Consider the following 22,390-nt stretch of genomic DNA (forward strand, 5'->3'; position numbering starts at 1 on the left):
GAGCTCTTCTTTATTAAATGGTATCGGAAAAAGCCATAAAAGAATAACGCCACAGCATGCTGATGTGCTGAAATGTTTGCATCATGAAGTTGTATTCCCCACAATTCATGGAGTGTATTGTCACAATGCAACATAGGATAGCAATCTCAGGATTTAATACCATGCAGGAAGCTGCCAGGAAATGCTGCCAAATCTGTAGCTGCATGGAGCCTCTAGGACTTGGCCTTCTACCAAACTTTTGAGTTATTTGTTACTCACACTCAGTGCCTTGTCCCTCTGGGACAGATCACACTGCTTAACAATTAACTTCCATCTACTATTCATCTAACTCCTTCCAAAAACACATACATCATTTCACATTATTTCTCTCTCCTTAGTGGGACTGGACCTCCCTACTATCCTGCCCCTGACCATGGTTTGGATGCCTGTGGCCCCCCCCTTAACTTTTAGGGCACTTCTGCCGCTCCTGATAGAGCTAGAAATGGGAGGTTTACATTAGCAGAGGGGAAAATTGCCAGGTTTCCATTAAGAGACACAGGAGTTATTTCTAGACCTGCAAGAGCCTGTGATGTCAACATTTAAATATGTGGCAATTTTACGTTTAGAAGTATGTTAGGTCATTTTTGAAGTTCTACATGACTCGCTTGAAGGGTAACTAAGGCATCTGACTTTACAAGAAGAGGCATACATAAGTAGCCCCAATCATGGTTTTTGAAACTCTTTAAAACATTTGTAAAATAGCAATACTGTAAAATCTGTGGCACATACGCAATACGTTATGGAGAGGTGTAATATAGAGATACTACTGGTACTCATTCACTTTGCCACTTGTGAACAATGTAGCAATTCTTGCGTCCTGCCAATTAAAACTTTATACCATACCACCACGTGTTGCCTGATTATAAGAAGCTCAGGTAGTGCTTTCTGTAGTTAAAGTTGCCAAACATGTTCCATAATAAGACCCTATTTTCTGGGGCTTATAACTTTGCCAAACTGTTTGGGCATGCTGGGTGTCTGCCTAAGGCTGATTTTTTTGGGGAGAAGTTCCTGCTGAATTGGTTCAGCTGTTTCTGAGAACAAGAAAAATAGTATTTTGCCCACATTAAAAAACATGACAAGTTTCACTGAGAAACTATAGAGCCTCCATGCTTTGGAGCAAGGGCTTGAAATTGGGCAGTGGGGCAATTTGTGTCAGGGATATGCCTCTTGCCGTTCCTGTTATAATTTGGCCAGATTATAGGGCCTCCAAAAAAATCTCAGTTGCACATGCTCAGTACAGATGTGAGAGTTTGGCAGCTAAATTCTCCAAAGATTCTGTCCGCATTGAGCATGCTCCATCTCCTCACCACCCCTACAAACCAACCAGACTGGGCATGTGCTATATCCACAGAGTGACTGAGGATGTTTCTTCTGACGGCTACAGAAGCCGAGTACACCTTTCCCTGCAATTGCTCCTCCTGGCTGCCGGAGCATTCTGGCACCAGGCACTGGTACTGAGAGCAGGGAGACTGTTCCTCCTGTGCTTCCAGAGAGTGTGGTGGAGAAGGAGGAAGCAATCTGACCGGAATGCAGAGAGATGGTGAATGGGGCAGGGGAGGAGAGGGAAGGTTGTGGGACAGAGTCAGGAGCTCACTGGAAAGAGGGGAGCAGGAACCAGGATCTGGAACAGAGGGAGTGAAATTGTACTAGGCACTGGGGACAGGGGCAGGATCCTGGAATGGGGTAGGATGGGAGTGTGTGTCTATGTGTGTGCGGGCAGGAGACTGGGATATGTGTTGAGGAAATAGAAGCAGGAGACGGGCAGGAGCTGGGGAGGGACCAAGGTATAGGAGCCGAAAGGCATACAGAAAGGTTGGGGTGGGGAGGAGAGGTTTGTATGTAAGTCTGTAATCATTATGGTATACTCCCATTCAGAATCTGGAATTGAACACAGGAGTCCTGAGTCTCAACGTTCCTTTGCTGTCTAGCAAATATCTATGAAACCCACCACCCAAGTGTGTGCCTCCATCCCCGAAGGTATTTAGGTACCTAACTCCCATTGATTTTCAATTGGAACTAGGTGCCTAACTGCCTTTGAGGATTGGGATCTAAGACACTACAGTGAGAGCATGGAAAGGCCCATGAGGAAATGAATAACTTTTCATTCAGTGCTAGGTTTGGATTGTGAACAGTAAATAATGCATAGCGCCACATGTTGAATGATGAGGATAAAAAGAAATATTGACTAGCTACCCATCAGTGAGCACTGTCCATCCTGTGCACTGAATGAGATGGGGGTCCTGTGGAAAAAATGATATGTGAGCATTTAATTAAAGACTGTCATAATGAACAAAGGAGCCAAATTCAGATTGCACAAGTAACCTTAATTCAGGCATTACCTGACTTTTTTTTTTGCTTGATTTTGCAACCTAAATGTTTCTTCAACAAGATTTTTTTAAATGTAATTTTATTATATAAAGTATGTATGTCAGTGAGTCTTTGTAGAAGCTAGAGGCTGGAAAGTTCTGTTAAATCATCTAGTCCTTTTCTCTGCCAATGCAGAATTATTCTTTGTTGACATTCACTAATGTTTTGCCCTGTCTAGTTTAAATGTACCAAGTAAGGGTCACATTACATTTATAAATATCACTGGCCATTTTACAAACTACTAATAGAGTTTTTTTTTAAATAAATCACTTTTTATATATTTACACATTTTATTTCTACTCCAGTCTTTACAATATGTTATTTTTGTATTTTAGCTGTCATTTGGATGCTGATATGTAAGCAAAATGGCTAAAATCAACACCCAGCACTCCTACCCTGCTGTGCACAGGCTGTCTGTTAGGACCATTGATGAAGAAATTGAAAGAATTGAAAATGGCTTTAGCAGGTAATGTGTTCCTTTCCTCACAGTCAAGAGGACAGAAATTACTGTATATATTGAGGCACGCCTGTAGTGGTATGCATTATGGGAGTGCTTGCCCACACAGTCTTTGACCCAGTGAAGTTAACTGAGTTTCAACTGTTAGTAGCTATGATGAGCACAAGGCACAACAGTTGGAAAGCTACTATCACTTCTGCTTCTGGAGCTAAATCCTGCATTCCTTGGGTAACAACACTGTTGACTTCAGTGGGAAGTATAAGTGCTCAAGGAAAACCAAATCTCATTTACAGAATATTCCTCACATTTTTGGGCTCTGTACTGGGATGAGTTGGAAGCGTTAGAGGAGAAGGAATCCTCTCCCTATGCCATGCTACTGCTTCCCCAGGGGGAAAGGCTGTTGAATCTACATAGTTGCAAATCCACTGGCTCTAATTATAGGTCATCTCTCAATCCTCTCTGCAGTCTGGGGCAAAAGAAGCCCCTTACAGGACTGTGGGCTCATAGGAGTCGTGAGTTGCTTTGCAGGCTCCTCATATCTTTCTCTCATACAGTGGAATTGTACCAGCTACCTTTGCACTTGGGGCTCTCTGTGGCATGGGTAGACTCGGAGAATGCGTGGTGTATATAACGTATAAGCAAATGAGTTATAAAACACCACTCATTTTCCCAGTTTAGATGAGCCCCTTGCCTGTAGGGAGGAGAGAGAGAGTAGGATTTACTCTGAATGTTCTGCAGTGCATTTACAGCAGTGAAAATATGGCTTGGTTTGTTCTCGCTGATGCACACCGTCTCAGCCAAGCTTACCTCTTTTTAGGGGCAACTACTGTGGGTTGTTTTTATCTGTGCTCTAGGACTGGAGAAACATGTTAGCTTGACTGGATTTGGTTGACTAGATTTCTCTGCTCTTGGTTTGACTGTAATTAGGAAACAACTCTCTCTGTGCTCTTTCATTCAGTTACATTTCCACATCTCCTTTTCATTCTACAATCAAATGTCTTTCTCAGGTAGAACCAATATTTGCAAAACCTTTCTTTGCCCTTTTCTCCCACCATGGGAAAGGGCTTCACACACTGTTGTTGACTTGCTTGGTTATACAGTTTCATCTGCTTGCCAGCAGCTAGGGTGTATTCATACAACTGGGCTCTGGTAGACTAATTTCTTTGTGAGATAGTTGGTCATCATTGCTGTTGGCTGTGGTCATAATTACCAAGATGGTATAGATTTAGCCAAAGGCAAATATTCAAATATGTCACAGGCTGAGGTCTATCAGGCACCCAGCTGTTGGGTGGCTGTTCTTGTGTATACATCCTTGTGAATTTTAGGCTATTTCCTTCTTAGAAGGGCGAAAGAAAAAGGGCACAGGAAAACAATATGAAGTTCAACAGAATGCACTTGCCCTTCAGCAGTCACTAAACCCTTCTCCCCATACCACCTTATTGGAAAAATTGCCCCTTTGAAAAATGTTCTTTGTCCCCATATTTTCCATGGCTCTCCCTAATTTTACCCGAGTCCTAATGATCTTTTGTCTCTCTGCCTCTTTTTTTTTTTTTTGCTGCCATGCTTCTCCTCCTACCCTTGTTCTCTCACCAATATTATCTTCCTTCCTGAACCTTTGGTTGATGTTCTCCGTCTGCTCTTCATGATTTCCTGTTTTTCTGTTCCCTGCCCCATCCCAGTTCCTTCCTGAACTTCCCCACTTTTCCTCTGCCCCACATGAAGCTTCCCTTATTTGTTCTGTTTTCCTAATTGCTACCTCCTCTTTCTCCTCCCTATGGCTGCCTGCTCTCCCCTCTGTCCTATATCTCTTCACCTGTGGATGCTTCCCCTTCTCTCCCAAGAGTATCCTCTGGCTCTTTTACCACCTTCTTTCCACCCATTGTTCCCTGTCCCACAAAGATTGACCTGTGTCCAGTGCAGGCTCTTTTCCTAGCAACAATTCAGTAACCTTTTTCCTGCTCTCCCCAGCTACCCTTTTTCCTCTCTCTCGGAGCAGCCACTTCTACCTCCTGGCTGCTGAAAGGATGTATAGTCACAGAAGAGTGATTCTCTGTGGAATGAGATCAGAATTGGGCCCTATGGATATGCATCCAATATTAATGGCCTAATCCCTAACCCAGACTTTCCAAACATATGTTCTTCTGAGACCACTTGCCCATCACTGAAGAGATGTGCCATTCTGAGGGTATGTCTACACTAGAGCCGGAAGATGCAATTTCTACTTCAAGTTGACGTACCCGCACTAGCTCTGATCAAGTTAGCAAACTAAAAATGGAAGTGTAGCCGCAGTGGCACAAGTGATAGGACAAGCTAGCCACCTAGGGTCTCTGATGGGATGATAATCAGGGCAGCCAGTGCCTCACACTGTTTGTGCTGCTGTGGCTACATTTCTATTTTTAGTATGCTAGCTTGATCGGAGCTAGTGAGGGTTTGTTTATCTAAGCTGGAAATTATACCTTCCAGCTCCAGTGTAGACATACCCTTAGTCCTACTTTTCAGGAACAGAAAGCTGTGGTGGTTGTACAAGATGAACAATACGCCCTTTGATTCTGGAATGAGAAATCTTCTGTCTGGAATCATTTGCCCTTCTATCCTCAGTATATACAGGTCTGACTTTCTTGGACATCTGTAGGATCTGTTTCTCTAGAAGACGTTCTTTTCTCACTCTGCATTTCTGAATCTTAGAGTTATTTCGATAAGAACTCCCATTCCACTCTCTCCTTAAAATTATTTGTAAGACTCATAAGAAAAAAATGTGAACAGTAATTGCAATAACATTATAGTACTAATGTTACCTAAGATCGCTGTGTATATATAAAATACTATAACCAATAACAAGAGGTCTGAGTCAGATTTATACAGCCTTTCCAACATCAAGCAGAATGTATGTTATCTCTTTGTATCAGGAAGAGAATAAGAAGAAAACATTCAGCATGGGGAGAATCCCAATAGTTTCTGGAACAGTTTGGTAAAAGAGTTCTTTTCAGACTGGGTGATGAAGAGATATTTATATTAGTTGTAAGCGTGACTGCTGGTGTGAGTCATTTTCTCCACTGAAAATGCACCCAATTTAGTTAACTAATTTCCACTGTGGGGAACAGTGTTGCCAATTCTTGCAATGTTATTGCAAGTCACATGATATGTGGTGTTTTCCATAAAGCTCCAGGTTCTAGAGTCATGTGATAATGTGAGAATCTCAGCTTCCATAAAAAAAAAAAAGTTTCTAGCCCTCTTGGTTGCAGAGAAGAGTTTGAAAATGTGAATCCTAAGGAGTGAAAAACCAGGAGGTAATGAAAAGAACCCAGAACTTATTGGATGAGATGCAATTCTGGCCGATTAAAATCAATTTTAAAACTTCTATTGTCTTCAATAAGAACAGGGTTTCACCACTATTTTTAAAATCTCATGATCTTAAAGCCAATCTCATGATTTTTTGGGGTGGGGGCTGACTCATAAATTTTGAGCTCAGGTAATTGGCAACACTGAACCCTATTCTGTTGAAGTAACTTCTGTATTATCTTTGAACTGTGTATTTCCTAATATCAGAACTTCCATTGACTTCAGTGGGTGCAAGACTGCGACAGAAAATTAGTAAACTCGGCTTGTCATGTGTTCAGTTTGTACCTGGCTGCATCCTTTGTGATGGAGAGAAGAGTATTGCTCCCCTCTCCCCCTTATTATGTGAGTGGAAGAATTGAATGAGTGGCAAATTAATTGTAGGCTGAATAAAAGCCTTCTTTTTTTAAAACTGATTTTGCAGGACCCATTCACTGTGTGAGGACACTTCTTCAGAATTGCAGAGAGTCATTTCCATGGAGACAAGAGGCCTCTCTGAATCCCGCAGGAGCTTGTTCACAGGCACTGGAGCAATGGCTAGGTAACTGGCTAACTAGCTTAACTTCGAATATTAAAGGATAGCATATCTGCAAAAGATTGTTGAATGTGGGAGGACAGGGATAGTAGTCATAGATTTACTAGAAAATGAGTTCAATCCATCTGAAAACATGAAAAGCCTATAATGAACATAAAATGGAACAAAAGATGCTTTGATTTTAATTTTGTACTTATAGCTCAGTTTTTAGTGTGCTGGAGTTGGTGAGTGGGCTCGGGCAGAAAAGCACATCCTAATTCAAATAGGAAAAAGGTTTAATCAGCACTGAAAATAAATTTGAATATGGAGGAAAAATAAGTAGTAAAGTCAGACAGTAAGGGAAGGGATAAATAAGAAGCTTCTTTTCAGACTGTTAACTGGATATAATCTTATGTAATAAGAGTGTAATAACTATTCCCTCCCAGTCTTGATGATGGATGGCTCTGACGAGAAAGCAGACAGTAGACTTTGAGAATACAGTGATTGCTGGTTATTTTTAGGATTAAATTATGTCTGTGATGGACTTGGAGCCTCAGTCAACAAAGGCTGGAGGTGCTGACTTTGGCCCAGATTTAGGAAAGCACCTCTCTCCAGGACAGCACTTAAGCACATGCTTATATTTAGGAATGTGCTTAAGTCCTATTTAGTGCATTGGAAATTTACCGCGTGTCTTAAGTGGAGCCTGAATTTAAGTGCATTCCTGAATAGGGGCCTCTGTGCCTGACCTAAAGAATTTCAACTGAATTCAGAGCTCCGTTTGTCTTCTGATATAGTCATTAATTATCTGAGGGACACTTTCAAGTTAAATGTCACATATTTAAAAGAAACAATGATTATTAAAACTGAAGTCATTTTACAAATGTAGTTTATTATTCTCCATTTCTTCTTGAACAATGGAAAATAAACTACTCAGTTCCCTTTTTGCTTCTAGTTACTTCTACTTTCAGGTTCTCATGCAATAACACAGTGCAACGTGTGGGGTGCAAATTCTGTTGGTAAATGGTTTTCAGTGGAATTAAAATATATATTAGGAACTTCTTGACTGACCTTAGGTTTGTAAAACTGGTGCCTAAAATAGTTGACTATACCCCTTTAAAATGTTCTGCTTTCTAGTGTAGTTAAGACCAACCAAATGAATCATTTTCATTATCTGTGCAAACCACAAACTGTAGTCTACCAGACAGGCACAAGGATACTGGACCTTAATTTCATATTTTGTCAATGAGGTGAAGGCTGTATCATTTATTCTGTGGCCTTGGTGAGGTTTTTGTTTTGTAGTCTTAGAATTACATTCTGTCCCGTAATTAATGTAGGCTTTAGATTATATGTATGATACTGACCAAATGTGGAAACTAATAAAGAAACAAATGTGAAAAACTCTCCTCTGATTTCTGTGTTCCTTCCTTTTTTTATCTTTTGCAACTCAAGGGTAAGATATTCTGAGGAAAGTCTGTCAGAAGCTATTGTCTTATGCCCTTGAGAATTAGCAGTCAAGTGGCATATGTACAGTACAGTAGCATTTAAATTGCTAAAGTACAGGTGTTTTCATCACTGTGTCACCCACCTTATAGATTCTGGACAGATGTAATGCTAGCTTATCTGGATAAGTCTAAAGAACTTTACTTGAATATTGCTGGGCTTATCAAAGAAGTTCTGCTTTGTTCAGCATTTCACCATGTTGTTTGCTCAGGGCAGGTCTAGGAAGCATGGAAGTGCACAGCACCTATCCGACTGGAGTGCCATTAGAGGAAAATAGTCTCCTCTGTGGAATATTATATTGATAAACTGTTATCACTGCTGGGGATTTCAGTCTCAAATATTGTCATTTGGACACGTTTTAGAAGCAAAATACTCACTTTGCCACTTTTACAAAGAACAATTATTGTCCTTTAAGAACATGTAACTTGGGATGGGAAGAACATAAAGAGAAACCATGCAGCAGTGATAAAACTTATTCAGGTATCATGAATGTTCGTTTATGTTATTCTAGTGCTCCATTAGGATTTTAGGATGAGGAAATGCTAGGTTACATGCAACAGGCAATTAGTGGTTTTCGTATTAGGGGCTAGTCCTGTTATCATAATTAGTTATTCATAATGAACACAGTATGCTAGACACCTTAGAGAACATACATATAGATTTATTGTCTGCCCTGAAGTGTTTACAATCTAATAATTGACATGACACAATAGGCAAAAGCTACAAACAGTAGGAAGTGAAATAGGAAGGTAGTTAGATGTTTTCACGCTGTCTGGAGTGGCTCATGACTATGGGTGCCTACCTCAGGGCAGACTGGGAAAAATAGGGCAGACACCCCAAACTGGTGGTATGTTCTATAAATAGATTTTACCAAGCCAGTAACAAATGTGAACTCAGTGATCACTGTAACAATCTTAACACAGAGTCACAGACAGTCCCCTTAGATTCTCCAGCCTATTGTCACTCAGACAAACTGGGCTTAGTGATAAATGGTCACTTATACTAAAAATCACACCACATTCAGGTTGCTTCCAATCTCAAGAGACCAGTCACTTAGATCAGTGGATTCCCTCGATCTTACACCTAAGACAAGGCCTGTAGCCAATCCTGTAATAAACTTTGTAAAGGGTTATTAACTAGGGGAAAAAACGTTATTTACAGGTTAAAGCAAGCAAACACACAAATGAGTTACCATCTAAATCCTAAGAATGACAGAGCTATAGAGAGATCTGTCAATTCAAAACGTCTTTTAGAGTGGACCAAGGAAATAACCTACATTTCCTCTAAGCTGTGTGGCTGCATGGTCATGCAGCTGTCTATTAAGCCCCACACGGGGGCTCAGAACTGCAGTGGGGAGAGGCACCTCTCCCCCACCATGAACCTGCCATGGCGGGGAGAGGTGCCCTCCCTGCCGTCCCCAGTACTGACCTGCACTGGCGGGGAGAGGTGCCCCTCTCCAGCACAGACCTGTCCTGGACTTGCCACAGCTGGGGGAGAGGAGCCCCTCCCTCGGCCTGGCTTAGGCCCGCTGGAGCTGCTGTGGCCGGGGAGAGACACCTTTTCCCCAGCCCCAAGCTGCTGTGGTGAGAAAGGGCTGGGGGAGTCCTCTCTCCTCACTGCAGCCCTGGGGCAGCCTGCACCCCAAACGCCTCATCCCCAGCCCCACCCCAGAGTCTGTACCCCCAGCCAGAGTCCTCACCCTCCCCGCACCTCTGCCACAGCCCTGAGCCCCCCCCCCCACTCCGAAACCCTTGCCCACCCAGACCACATGAATTCTGTTATGTGCACCAATATGGAGGTGATGTGTTACATAACAAAATTCATTCCGCACATGGACATAAAAAATAACCCTTGGGGATCTCTGGCTTCAGTTTGGTTTCCCTGGCCCTGTGAGAGAGCAAACAGCAAAGAGATGAAACATCTTCACATCAACTATCTTTATTTCCCTCTTCCAGCATTCAGAGCGATGGGATGAGGTCTTCTGTGTTGCTTCCCCATGGGTGGATGAGGCAATTAACAAAGCTTTTGTCTTGTAATGGACCACTTAAATTTTGACAGTCCTCCTGGAGAGGCGGGGAGAGGGAAGGGAGGATTCCTGTGCCTGACTTCACAAGTTCAGAGCGAACATTTTCAAAGTTAAAAAGCAAAAACGTACATGGCTTCTGGTGGCGTGGAATATAGACATTACACGTGAGATTCGTACACACAGCAATTTACAAGCATTTCCTAGATCTAAACACAAAACATCCTTATAAGACTAATACCTATTTTGAGCAAATCCAGCACACGTGTGAACTCCCTGGTCTCCAGCTGTGAGTTTCTCAGTTCTTAGCTAATGCCTGCAGTCTTGGCAAGAACTGGTACCTGGTTTGCCAGTGTCACAGATGAGATTTACAAAATCAGGTTGCACAGTTACTGATAAAATTCATTCACATTCTCAACCCACTAAAATATGGTTAAAGGGAAAGTGTCCCCTTAATCTGAATCTCCAGCCTCCGCCACTTTCCAGCAATCTCTTCACAACCCATCCTCCTTCACCATCCAATCACCCTTTGTCCTTACTTCACATGGCATCCTTTGGGTAAGTCATCACGCGAGGATTCAACATCTCCCCCCTTTCCTCAGCACAGGATCTCTCACCTCTTTAAAACCCATTGTTTCATGTTCTCTGTGTGTGTATATAAATCTCCCCTCTGTATTTTCCACCGAATGCATCCGATGAAGTGAGCTGTAGCTCACGAAAGCTTATGCTCAAATAAATTTTAGTCTCTAAGGTGCCACAATTACTCCTTTTCTTTTTGCGAATACAGACTAACACGGCTGCTACTCTGAAACCTGTCACCTCTTTACATTACTCCTAATGTCAGAAGCTTCCAGAGCTCTAGATGATTTCCAATCCCTCCCCCCCGGCAAGTTGCCTGCTGATCATACAGCTAGGGAGGTCTGTCTGGCTCCAGTCCCATGTGGTGCTAGTGGGGGACACTGAGGTCCTGGTGAATAAGGTATCTTCCTGGGTCCTTTACCATATCAGAGGATGGGAAGCCCATGATGTGGAAGTTGTTGAAGGTGCCTAGTATTATACAGCAAAATGTCAGACTCCAATGATGTGACGGGGATACAGAGGCTGTGAAAACCCCATCTGGGATACTCTCCACTCAAGCCCCATTGATGCAGAAGTTCTAGCTGCTACTGGGTGTGACTCTAGCCCTGGGGGAAGCCTTGAGCCATCTGGGATTCTTGTCTCTTCAGACAGCATTGTGTGTCTCTTCCTTGCAGGTTATCCCATTTCGTCTTATCTCTGAGATCATGGGTGACACGACATTTGCATCATGAAGACCAAAGGCCAGATTCTTTCCTTGAGCGTATCCGAGGGCCAGAGCTCAAAGAGGTGTCCAGTAGGGAAAGTAACACTCACTCCAATTTGAGCAACTATGAGCAGCCAGACAAAGTGAAAAGGTATGTTGATCTGATTGTACTTTAGTGGGAGAAGAGTGGTCTTGGGGTAATCATGTTCTTCCTGTGAATGGGATGTGAGCATGCTTGGTTTTATTTGAGGACAAGAAATGAGTAGGGTAGCTAATACGCTCCAGAAACTTTCCTGAAAGTAATTTAAGTCCTCCAACTTCCAAGAAACTGGAGAAAGCAACAGTAAGTATAGTCCAAACTGAGGCTTCCCTAATCTCCGGAAGTCAACATATCCAATTACATGAGTTTCAATAGAGTAGAGCTTAGGCAGCAATGGAACAGAAATAAGATAGAGCTGCTTAATAAATTTAATTTCTCTAGGGATTGTCATGCCAGGGTTTTTATACATAATTAGCTGAAGGTAACCATTGCTTTGGCAAGTCTCCCTGGATAAGCAGTAGTGGAGGGCATGATTCAGTTTGAAATTGTAGCGCTGTGGCCTTTGGCCTCACAGATGGAGGCACAAGCCCTCAGTTGCAGGTAGCTTGCAGAAGCACTTAGGTAAATAATACATTTTCCCAGCAGCTGATATAATGTAAGAAATTCTTACATAGGGGTGCAACATGCAGATGATGTTGATACTTCTGCTATAACTAATGCATTCCTGCTGCTTTTGTTGGCAGTCATTGTGTTTGTTAGCAAATGTGCAACCACAGCTTAGAAAAACTATTTCTCTATTTGTTCATCAAGTAAGAGTAACAAACCCAGTTCCTGAATGGAGAAAATAAATGCTTTGTCCCCTGTACTACTGGTATGTCCCAGTTTCCTCACTTTTTCCTACTCTGCGGTGAGAAGCAGGTTATAGTGTAAACACCTATACCACGCAATCCTATTCGAGCACTGAACAAACCAGTGGTGTGAGCTTCACATGAATGATGAGAATGAACACTATTTCCTTAATGTTTTCTTCCTCAAAAGCATGTTGGCAAGGGTTTCAGTAGTGAGGTTTTTAGCTTACATTGCTTATGACATAAGTCTCTTACACGTGGACTTTATTCTGTACTACTTGGGAGGAAAATACTTCCCAAAAGAGCACGTTGACATATGGTCAGCTTACCTGCTCTCACTCCGCTGCCCTATACTGGGGATGAAAGCAGTTTCTGGTGCAAAGACATTTAGAATCTGGATGTTAGCCTGTAGTGCAGGGGTGAGCAAACTTTTGTCCTGAGGGCCACGAATGTAGGGCTGGAGCAGGGGGTTGGGGTGCAGGAGGGAAGGGAGTGTGGTGTGTGGGAAGGGGCTCAGGGCAATGGGTTGGGGTGCAGGAGGGAGTCCGGAGTATGGGAGGGGACTCAAGGTAGGGGTCTGGGGTGCACAAGGGTTGTGGGGTGCACGAGGGGTCTCAGGGCAGGGGGTTGGGATGCAGGAGGGGTTTGGGGTGCAGGCTATGGCCTATGCCGCTTACCTTGAGCGGCTCCGGGGTAGCAGTGGGGCTAAGGCCAGCTCCCTGCCTGCCCTGGCCCCGCGCAATGCTGCTCCCAGAAGTGGCTGGCACCACGTCCCCGTGGCTCCTGGGGGAGGGAGAGCAGAGGGCTCTGCGTGCTGCCCTCGCTTGGGGGTGCCTCCCCCGAAGCTCCCATTGGCCGCAGTTCCCTGTGCGGAGCCCTCTGCCCCGCCCCCCACAGAGGCTGCAGGGACGTGGTGCCGGCCACTTCCGGGAGTGTTGTGGGGCCCACGGTGCCACGGGAATGGCAGTCCCACCGGCCGGATCCAAAGCCCTGACGAGCTGGATCCGGCCCGCAGATCATAGTTTGCCCACCCTTGCTCTAGTGCTTGGAAACTCCACTACTATTTGTGTAAAACGCAGTAACACTTAATCATACCCACTCAAATATACTCCATCAAATCACTGATAGGCTTCTGGTCCAGAAATCAGAATTTTTTTAGCTGAGTTGAGTCGTTAGAAGATGTTCGCTTATCAGTGCCACAAGCAGGTTTAGTCTTATCTAAAATCTTTTTTTAAATAAATGAACGAATGCCTTCAAGCGAGCCCTTCATGTGTTTCCAAGCTTTCTACTTTGCAAATGAACATAATACATGACTTAGTGCATGTCTACACTACAAAATTAAGTTGACCTGACTTACGTCAGCATACAGCCACTGCAGTAATTGCATCACTTGTGTGCATCTACACTTTATTCCTTCTGTCGGCGGTGTGTCCCCTCACGAGGAGCATTTGCACCGATTGCGCCGTCAGTGTGGGTCATTGTGGGATGGCTGCTGAAAGCCAGTAACAGTCGATGTAAGCAATACAGCATCTACAACTGTGGCTCTTAACCTTTCCAGACTACTGTACCCCTTTCAGGGGTCTAAGTTGTCTTACGCACCCAAAAGTTTCACCTCACTTAAAAACTACCTGCTGACAAAATCAGACATGACATAATACAAAAGTGTCTCAGCACACTATTACTGAAAAATTGCATACTTTCTAATTTTTATCATATAATTATAAAATAAATCAATTGGAATATAAATATTGTACTTACATTTCAGTGTATAGTTGGTAGAGCAGTATAAACAAGTCATTGTCTGTATGAAATTTTAGTTTCTACCGACTTTGCTCATGCTTTTTATGTAGCCTGTTGTAAAATTAGGCAAATATCTAGATGAGTTGATGTATCCCTTGGAAGACCTCTGCGTACCCCAGGGTACATGTACCCTGATTGAGAACCACTGATTTACACTGACACTGCATTGATCTAACTACATCAACATTGACTCTGCCTCTTGTGGGGGTGGAGTTATTAAGTCGATGTAGTGGGGCAGTTACATCAGCAGGAGCGAAATTTTAGTGTAGAAACTTACATTGGTCAAAGTAAGCTGCCTTGCATCGACTTAACTCTGTAGTGTAGACCAGGCCTTATTGGCCTAAATTAACCCCACACAGCTGGCTAAAAAAATGTTGCGGTTTGTTAAAACACAGGGATGGAACCTAACTTTTTGGCAGGCTCATTACTTTGAAGCTCAGGCTCACATAGTTTGTGGCACAGTCTGAGATGGGTAAGGATTTTAGTTTGAATTTGCAGCTGGTAATGCATATTATAGTGAACATCACACAGATTTGCAGCAGATCGATACAGTTCCATCTTTACTGAAACTGCTTAATAATTCAGGCTTGGAAACCGTGTATTTCTTTCCATGTCTAATATATTTTGCCTGATTAGTCATGCTACTATCTTCTAATCACTCAAGTCAACAGCCAAGAGATTTTCTGATTTCTGCATCAGGAGCCCATTAGTGTTCTGATTCAAAGCCATTAGAGTGGAGAAAACTGGTCTTGTGCCAACAATGTTATTTCTTTAGATAACCAAATTCTGAGATCCCCAGTCTCCCCATCTCCGATTACACTGCTGTTACCATGTGACAGCAGCTCCGAATTGTTGTGACATTATGGAGAGTTAATTTTGCAGAAACAGTAGGCATTTCTGCTATCTATCCAGGATTCTTGGCACTGCTTCTGTAAAGAAGACTTGAAAGGCTTGAGAAACACTTATAAGAGCAGCCAAATGGGAACGCCGCTATAAATAGCGAGATTCATGCTGTCAAGCATTAATACGCATGAGAGTAGGCTAAAGTGCTTCACACATCTGACATGGTCACAAACGTGTATGTTCTGCACATGATCAAGGGCAATTGGTGCCCTGAATAGTTATGCAAAGGGACTTACAGCGGCGGTCAAAGTTGACCCTCTTAATCTTTTCAGAGTGTGTGTAGGAACAGCAGTTCAGTCTATCATGTTGGTAAACCCGTGCACAAAATGTCCAAGGCTTTCATATTGTTCCTTTACTGTGTTCTGTTTAACTTGCTACAGTCACTGGTCCCTGGCCAGATTTAATGTCAACAACAGCAACAACACCAATGAAGAGTAAGTACATCACTGCTTGCTTCATAGCACCTACTTGCCTGTGATGTACCAGCTCCTTATCCTCTTCTCTGTTCAAAACATGTTTGTGACAATTGTAGCTATAGACTCCTGCTTATCTTTTTCCAAGCATCTTCCTAATATATGGCTTTATTGTAGATAAATGTAGATGTATTTCATTTGTAGGTCATGGAAATATCCCTGTGTTTCCAGGAGAATTCTTAGTGTGCTAACTTGAAGGGCAGCTTCTCTCCTTTTCCACCACCCAATCTGAATAAACAGCTACTTAGCCCCTACCTCCTCAAATTCAGGCTGGCTGATTTTTCAGCTTTGCTAATGGGTTTGTTAACATTTAAACTTATGAATGAGAGAACTGTGTATTCTTTTTTAACGTGTTCTCTTTTTTATTGACACACAGGACTTTGCTTCCAAATCAAATGTTCAAATAACTTCAGGTTAAAGGTAATCTGTCATCTGGTTAAAAGTTGATATTGAGCAGGTTATGCGGAAGTTCTGGATGCACTCAGTGTAAATCAGGATTGGATGTCTTTCTAAAAGATATGCTTTAGCTAAACCAAAAATCATTGGGTAGGTGCAGGAATTGCTTGGTGAAATTCTATGGCCTGTGTCATTCAGAAGGTCTTACAGAAATGATCACAACATTTCCTTCTGGCCTTGAAATCTGTGGAAGTGATAGGGAATAATAACACTTCAGATTTCAGAGGCTATTTAATTCCATCAAAGGAAGAGCTCTAGAAAATGTGTAATCTGGAATCACTCCACGCTACTGTTGATAATGGCTCTTGCCCTCTAGCTCCGGGAATGGCACAGCAGCCAGCAGCAGTTTTGTTCCTGCCATGACACTAGTCTAGTTTTTCATTTCCTTCCTGGGTAAAAACAAAATAAAAAATCCCCAGGACCAAAAGGGAATTCTTTTGATCATTTTAGGCCATATTAGAAACAGAGGAAATTGCTCCTATTCCCCCAAACAATTAATTGTGGAGCAATACACTGTAAATTTAAAAGATAAATTCTCTGAAAACTTCTTTCCATTTCAAAACCCCATACTTACACTTGGGAGAAATTCTTACTTCTCTTTAAGTGATTTTTTTTGTTTGTTTCTGTGTGCTCAATTTAAAAATAAGTGTTGTGTGCTACAACAATGCCCCCAATACTAAGGATTTGGGGCTATTACTGTAGAACAGTAATCATAGAACGAAAAATGCAAAGCATGATTAAGTGATCAGGGCACAGGACTGAGAGACATAAATACTGAATTCTGATCCCATTTCTGGCCGTGACTCATGTTGTGGCCTTGAGCCTGTCACTCAACTATTGGTGCTACAGGTTCTCCAAATGGAGACAACACTTACTTATCTTACAGGGGTGTTGTGAGGAATAGTTAGTTGATATGTAGAGCAGTTTAAAGGTGAAAAACATTTTGTAAGCATTACGTTTTATTGAATACTACAGTAATATGATTATAATGGTATAGGCTGGCAAGTCTTTCCCAGACTGCAGGGACATCTCTTCCCTTTATATTCAGGAGAAACTGGCGAAAAGACCTTTCCATTTCCTTTAGTCAAAGGGAATAGACATGAATATCCTTTCAAATGATTACTTTAATGCTGCTTATTCAGTAATACTTCAGAGGAAATAAACTGCAGGTGTTGTTAACGCTCCATGTTTGTCAAGATGGAAGGGGCAGCAGAGTGCCTACTCTTGGGGCAGTGGAGATGAGGCCTTCAAATCTGCAGGTGTCATGCAGGGGCTGTGCTTGCTCTCAGGATAGAGGAAAGGAGTGGCCTGTCCTCTCCTTTGACTCAAGTGGCGAGCCTTTAGAGTGCTTTTGCTTTGTGCTAACATTGCTGTAGCAATAGCTATTGTGTTTTAGAGCAGGGAGATAGATAGAGCAGTGTCTGAACAAAGAGGTGAGTGAATCCAACTCCCAGTGAATACCTGTAGTAAATGGACAGGGTCAGGGGAAATTGCATCCCCAAATACAATAAAAACAGCCATCTGCTGATGAGTGGGTTAACTACTGATTTTTGTCAAAGCACCCTCTACATGGTTCAACAGCGCGGAGACATTTTGATTGCTTAGCCATGTCAAATGAACCTTCCTTGCATAATCAGGCTCACAAATGTGCAGCAGCACAGCTCTTTTTAAAAGAAACGTTATGCCCTCGTTATACAGCCACCCTTGGGAGCCAAACACTTGGAGTGTCGTGGACCTGTGCATTTGAACGAATAGTGGTTATGAATGGGGTTCATGTCATACACAAAAGCATAGTAGCTTGCTGTCAGAATGGGTAATGTGATACCCAAAAGTAAAGTGTTTCTGACCAGCATAGATCTTTGTGGGAATGGCAATATTTGAATTTAAAATGCAATCACACAAGATCAGGAGGCTAATGGTAAAGAAATTGAACTTGTGAATAGCACCCTCAGCTGTTGTGCTAGCCCTGTTAAGGTGGGTTGATGTGCAACATCTTATTTGATTGGCCGTATGTTTAGGAGCTCTTTCAGTTAATCAGCCAATCAGCACAAAGACTAGTTTGCCCTATAGTTGTGCTCCCTGGATTTTCATGGGCATCAGTGAAGTTTCACTGTATGTGTTGACTATACTTAAGCCTGGTGTGGTGAACATTTAAAATAACCTCTTGGAGAATGCAAACGGGTGGTTTTAGGATTTTCAGTCCCCCCAGCAGCATAAGGCAGGGGTCTTCCAAATAACACTGCTCTGCTGCATCACAATGGGAGTGTGGTGGTAGCAGTATCCGGGCTCATGTTTATTACCATTGGGTAAGGCATATTTCCAAGTCAATTGCACTTATCTTAAAATTAGTGAATATATTTTCACACTGTCAGCCCTGCTGTGCCCATTGGCTAAGATCCTGCAAGTTGGATTTTTCTACATGCCTCTCTGTTAGGTGATTCTTCTCTCATATACTCTAGCTTCACACTGGAGTGATTCAGTTCACTTGAGTAAATTTACTCCTGATTTACACTGGTGTGAGAGCAGAATCAGAACTTTTTTTTAGAGCACTGGGAGAGCTCTTTCCCAGTGCTCTGACGCGACCACACAAGCCACATAAAAGCGCTGCCAGTGTAGACTAGCTCCTAGTGTGTGCAGATCAGAGTGAAACAGACAGCCACCCAGGGAGGAAAATGTTATGTCTACCACCCAAGCCACAGCTTGTACGTAGAGTTTTAGACTTGCAAGGGGCCCATTTACATTGAACTGTCAGGGATATTGATGCTTTCCTAACTGAAGCATGGGGACACTGTCTACTTCGGGGGGCGGGGAATCTTAAATACAAACATTGTATGTGGAAATTTTGGGGGGCAAATTCTTTGTTGGTATAAATTGATACAGTTCCATTAACTTCAATGGAGTTTCACCATTTACACACACACAATTTGGCTCCAAATTTAAAGATCGATCAAGTAGTGGCAAAATTCTAGCAAATAATTTCCATCCAATCTGAAAAAGGTTTCTTTGTCTCTGTGGTAAATGGAGACATACCACCACAACCTGGATTTGAACAACCCCAAACTTTGGTTGCTTCCTCTATACTGGGCTGAAGCAGAACCCCAGTTCTGAACTCTACAACAGTTTTTATCTGGCCCAGAACCTTGCAGCTAGGGTCTACCTCTTATGCTGTTGAATGTCAGGAAATAACAATGAGAGGAGATAGCAGTGGTAGAACACTATTTGTTTATTTACGTTTATTGTCTACGGAACAATTAACAAACGTGAGGTGAAAACCTGGCCCATTGAAGTCAATGACAAAATTCCTATTACTTCTAGAGGGTCAGAATTTCACCTTTCAAGTTCAGATTTTGAATAACATTGCTGTGCTCAATAGACAGCACAAGCTTGTTTCCACATTTTGGTTGGCTTTGTCCAAACATTGGCTATCGTTCTCCTCTTGCACTGGTGTCAGTCAGGAGTAATTTTAATTGGAGTTACACAGGTGCAAAACAAGTGTGAGAGGAGGATCTGACCCTTTTTACTTAATCACTATCACAGCTTTAAACAGGCAGTCGCTGCTGTTGGGGTTAGAGTATGTCAAAAGACCAAGCAAATCTTAAGACTCTCAAACCATTTCAAGTTCTAATGCCATGAAATAGATGTTTTTGACTGCCTGTGAATTTTAAAGAGTCAAGCAAACGGGAAATATTTCAGTATAAACAAAGCAAACACTGTTGTATTTACTTGCTTGATAAAGCATGGGTTAATCTCTCACAAAATCAGCCAACATGATTTAGTACCATGCTACTGTTAATTCTGGAGCGTAGATCGTATAATACACGTCCCATTTATACCAAATGGGTGGATGGCCTACTTGAGAACCCCTGCCTGCTCCTCTTCTGTAGGAGCAAAACCCAGCTCTATAGCCTCCTTTATCCCACCTCAACTTCCATCCTCTAGCTTAGCCTAGCCTGGTAAACTGGGAACATTGCTAAATAATACACTATGTTACACAGCAAGAATGAAGAAAAGAAAGAGGCTAAGGAGGAGAAAAAAGAAGAAAAAAAGGAGGAAAAGAAAGAGGAGAAAAAAGACAACAAAAAAGAGGAGTAAGTATTACTAGTGAAAGTATGGTTGTAATACACCTCCTGCACCATAGAGCCTTACATGGAGTAGTTAAGTCTTCAGAGCAAGGCTCCTGCTACAGTCAGTGTTTCCCCAGGCTGCAGGGGTGTTCTTGTGTCAAAGCTATAATAAATTTCCAAATTTGAAACTGTGCAACTGCTCAAGGAACCTGCAACATCTTCCCACACATACAGTCCTGTCCTTGGCACCTTCCTAATGCTTTGTTGCACTAACTTCAGACCAGGAGTGGTGGAAGCTCCCTAAAAGGGGGAAGGCCCTGCATCCACGCCGTCTTTCTCACCAAGCCCCTGCCTTTGCGCTGCCCCTTCTCCCCAAAGCCACGCCCCCACCCTGCCTCTTCCCCCAAGACTCGCCCCCTGCTTGCTCCTCTCCACCCCATCGCTCATCCTTACATCCGGTAAAGTGATGGGGCCGTGGCCCTCTGCCCCCCTCTCCCCCACACACCTGTTCTGACACCCCCTGCTTCAGACTCCCCAGTAAAGGGAATTCAAATGATCTCTGATCACCTGAGAAGGCAAGAAATTGCCTTCTCTATCAGTCCCTATTAGTTAACAGCAGTCTCCTTTGTAAGTCTGTACAGGCTTGGTCATGGTTCATAATATTTGTAGAGTCAAGTTGGAGCACAGAACAAAAACATTATATTTATACAACTACAGACCAATTTAACATCTTCAGTTATATTTTCCGTTATTTACCCTACTGTGAGCTGGAGCAACTCTATTGACTTCAATGTGGTTGTGATTTCTTACATCAAGCAGTGCATTTGGAACGTAGTGTTATGTAAATAGACAATTGTTCCTTAATTAGCAATTTATAAACTCTGTTCCCATTTATTAGGGTTGGCTTTAGTTCAATGCCATGTAAAGAAGAAAAGATGGAAAGAGAATGAATATTATATGTTCAGAATGAACGCTGATTTTGAAGGGTGTGTTATAATGAATTCATCACAGATGTGTGTAGAGTATGCTGTAGGTACCGTATTGCTGGAGTATCCCTAGTTAAGAATGCCACTTCTGGATGGATTCTTTCTGATCCCAGGACATAGATTCTTCTCTCTTAACCAAAACTTTGTTCTAGAGGAAGCTCTGTCAACCTCCCACAGTGGGTTGCAGTAGGGTCTGTCCTTTCACACAAGTCTAAGGTTATTTGAAACAAACCAGAAGAGAAAAGAATGGGATTGACTTATATGAGAAAGGGTTATTCTTTTGAGAGTGCAAAGTAGGCAATGACTTCTTTGACTCAAGGAACAGGGTTATCACAATTTTGTTGTGGCTTTTAGAAGAAATTGGTAAAAATTCATGGGAAAGGTAAATAGGTTTATTTTCAGTTTTAAAAGAAGGGCGCCTATACTAATAATGTGCAGAATTGGGGTTTTTAATGGTTGCAAGTGTTTCAGATATGTTATTTTGACATCTGTGTACATTTTTCTAGTTCCTTTTGATTTCCATGGAATTTGGGCATGGAGGAATAGACTGATTCAAATGAGAAAAGCTTCAGCTGCTGTACTGAGTAATATCTGGGATGTCGGCAAGGATGGCACATCCTTTGGTGCTATGCCTTTGTCATTAACTGAGCTGCAACCATTATAATCTACTAGATGGGTGTTCAGCCTTGGAGATCAGAAACGTGACCTCCTTATGGAAATAATTTCCCCCAGTGTACCTCTGCATGTTTTACTTTTCAGGAAGAAAAAGGAGATCTTTGTGGTTGATCCTTCAAGCAACCTGTACTATAGGTGGCTGACCATAATCGCAATCCCAGTATTCTATAACTGGTGTATGCTAGTGTGCAGGTATGGATTTTATATTTAATGGTTATTTTAGGCTGCAGAAGGGGTGCCTGGTTTGTCTGAAACTAAAAAAGTCCACCTGATTCTTTTATTTTAATATAGTGCCCAGACTTTTGCTTCCCCATTACTGCTGCTGCATTGCTCATTCACTAATTAGTTTTCTTGAGGATATGTGCTTTTTTTTAATTGTTTAGGATTATGTGTCAGACATCTGTTCCAAATCCTTTATTCCAGTTTCTGTTCTTCTAAAGTACGTGTATATAATATACATACACACCTAAATATGCACACCACATATGTGGAAATGATATCTATGGGATAAAATTAAGAGTCCCGTACATATATCATGTACTGTACTTTGGACTGCCTGCACTCTGCTCACTAATCTGTCCCCCCTGAACAGATTAAAACAGCTGCCATTACCTTCTACTTCCCACA

The 22,390-nt window shown here is 42.4% G+C and overlaps 1 protein-coding gene across 2 annotated transcripts in view; it reads left to right on the forward strand.

Annotated features, from left to right (window-relative positions):
* Positions 1–2,740: 2,740 nt before the first annotated feature.
* CNGA3 (cyclic nucleotide gated channel subunit alpha 3) overlaps positions 2,741–22,390 on the forward strand; it is a 31,687-nt gene continuing 12,037 nt past the window's right edge. Inside the window, exons 1-6 of one of the 2 annotated variants that reach the window (XM_038414684.2) lie at positions 2,741–2,872; positions 6,624–6,740; positions 11,490–11,669; positions 15,490–15,543; positions 20,034–20,126; positions 21,848–21,955. In XM_038414684.2, coding sequence (XP_038270612.1) covers positions 2,772–2,872; positions 6,624–6,740; positions 11,490–11,669; positions 15,490–15,543; positions 20,034–20,126; positions 21,848–21,955 — 653 coding nt within the window. In that variant the 5' untranslated portion in view covers positions 2,741–2,771. The remainder of the gene's footprint in view (positions 2,873–6,623; positions 6,741–11,489; positions 11,670–15,489; positions 15,544–20,033; positions 20,127–21,847; positions 21,956–22,390) is intronic. The other variant, XM_038414678.2, reaches the window with a different exon arrangement.

This window comes from Dermochelys coriacea, chromosome 1 (assembly GCF_009764565.3).
Source record: "Dermochelys coriacea isolate rDerCor1 chromosome 1, rDerCor1.pri.v4, whole genome shotgun sequence".
Taxonomy (NCBI): domain Eukaryota; kingdom Metazoa; phylum Chordata; order Testudines; family Dermochelyidae; genus Dermochelys; species Dermochelys coriacea.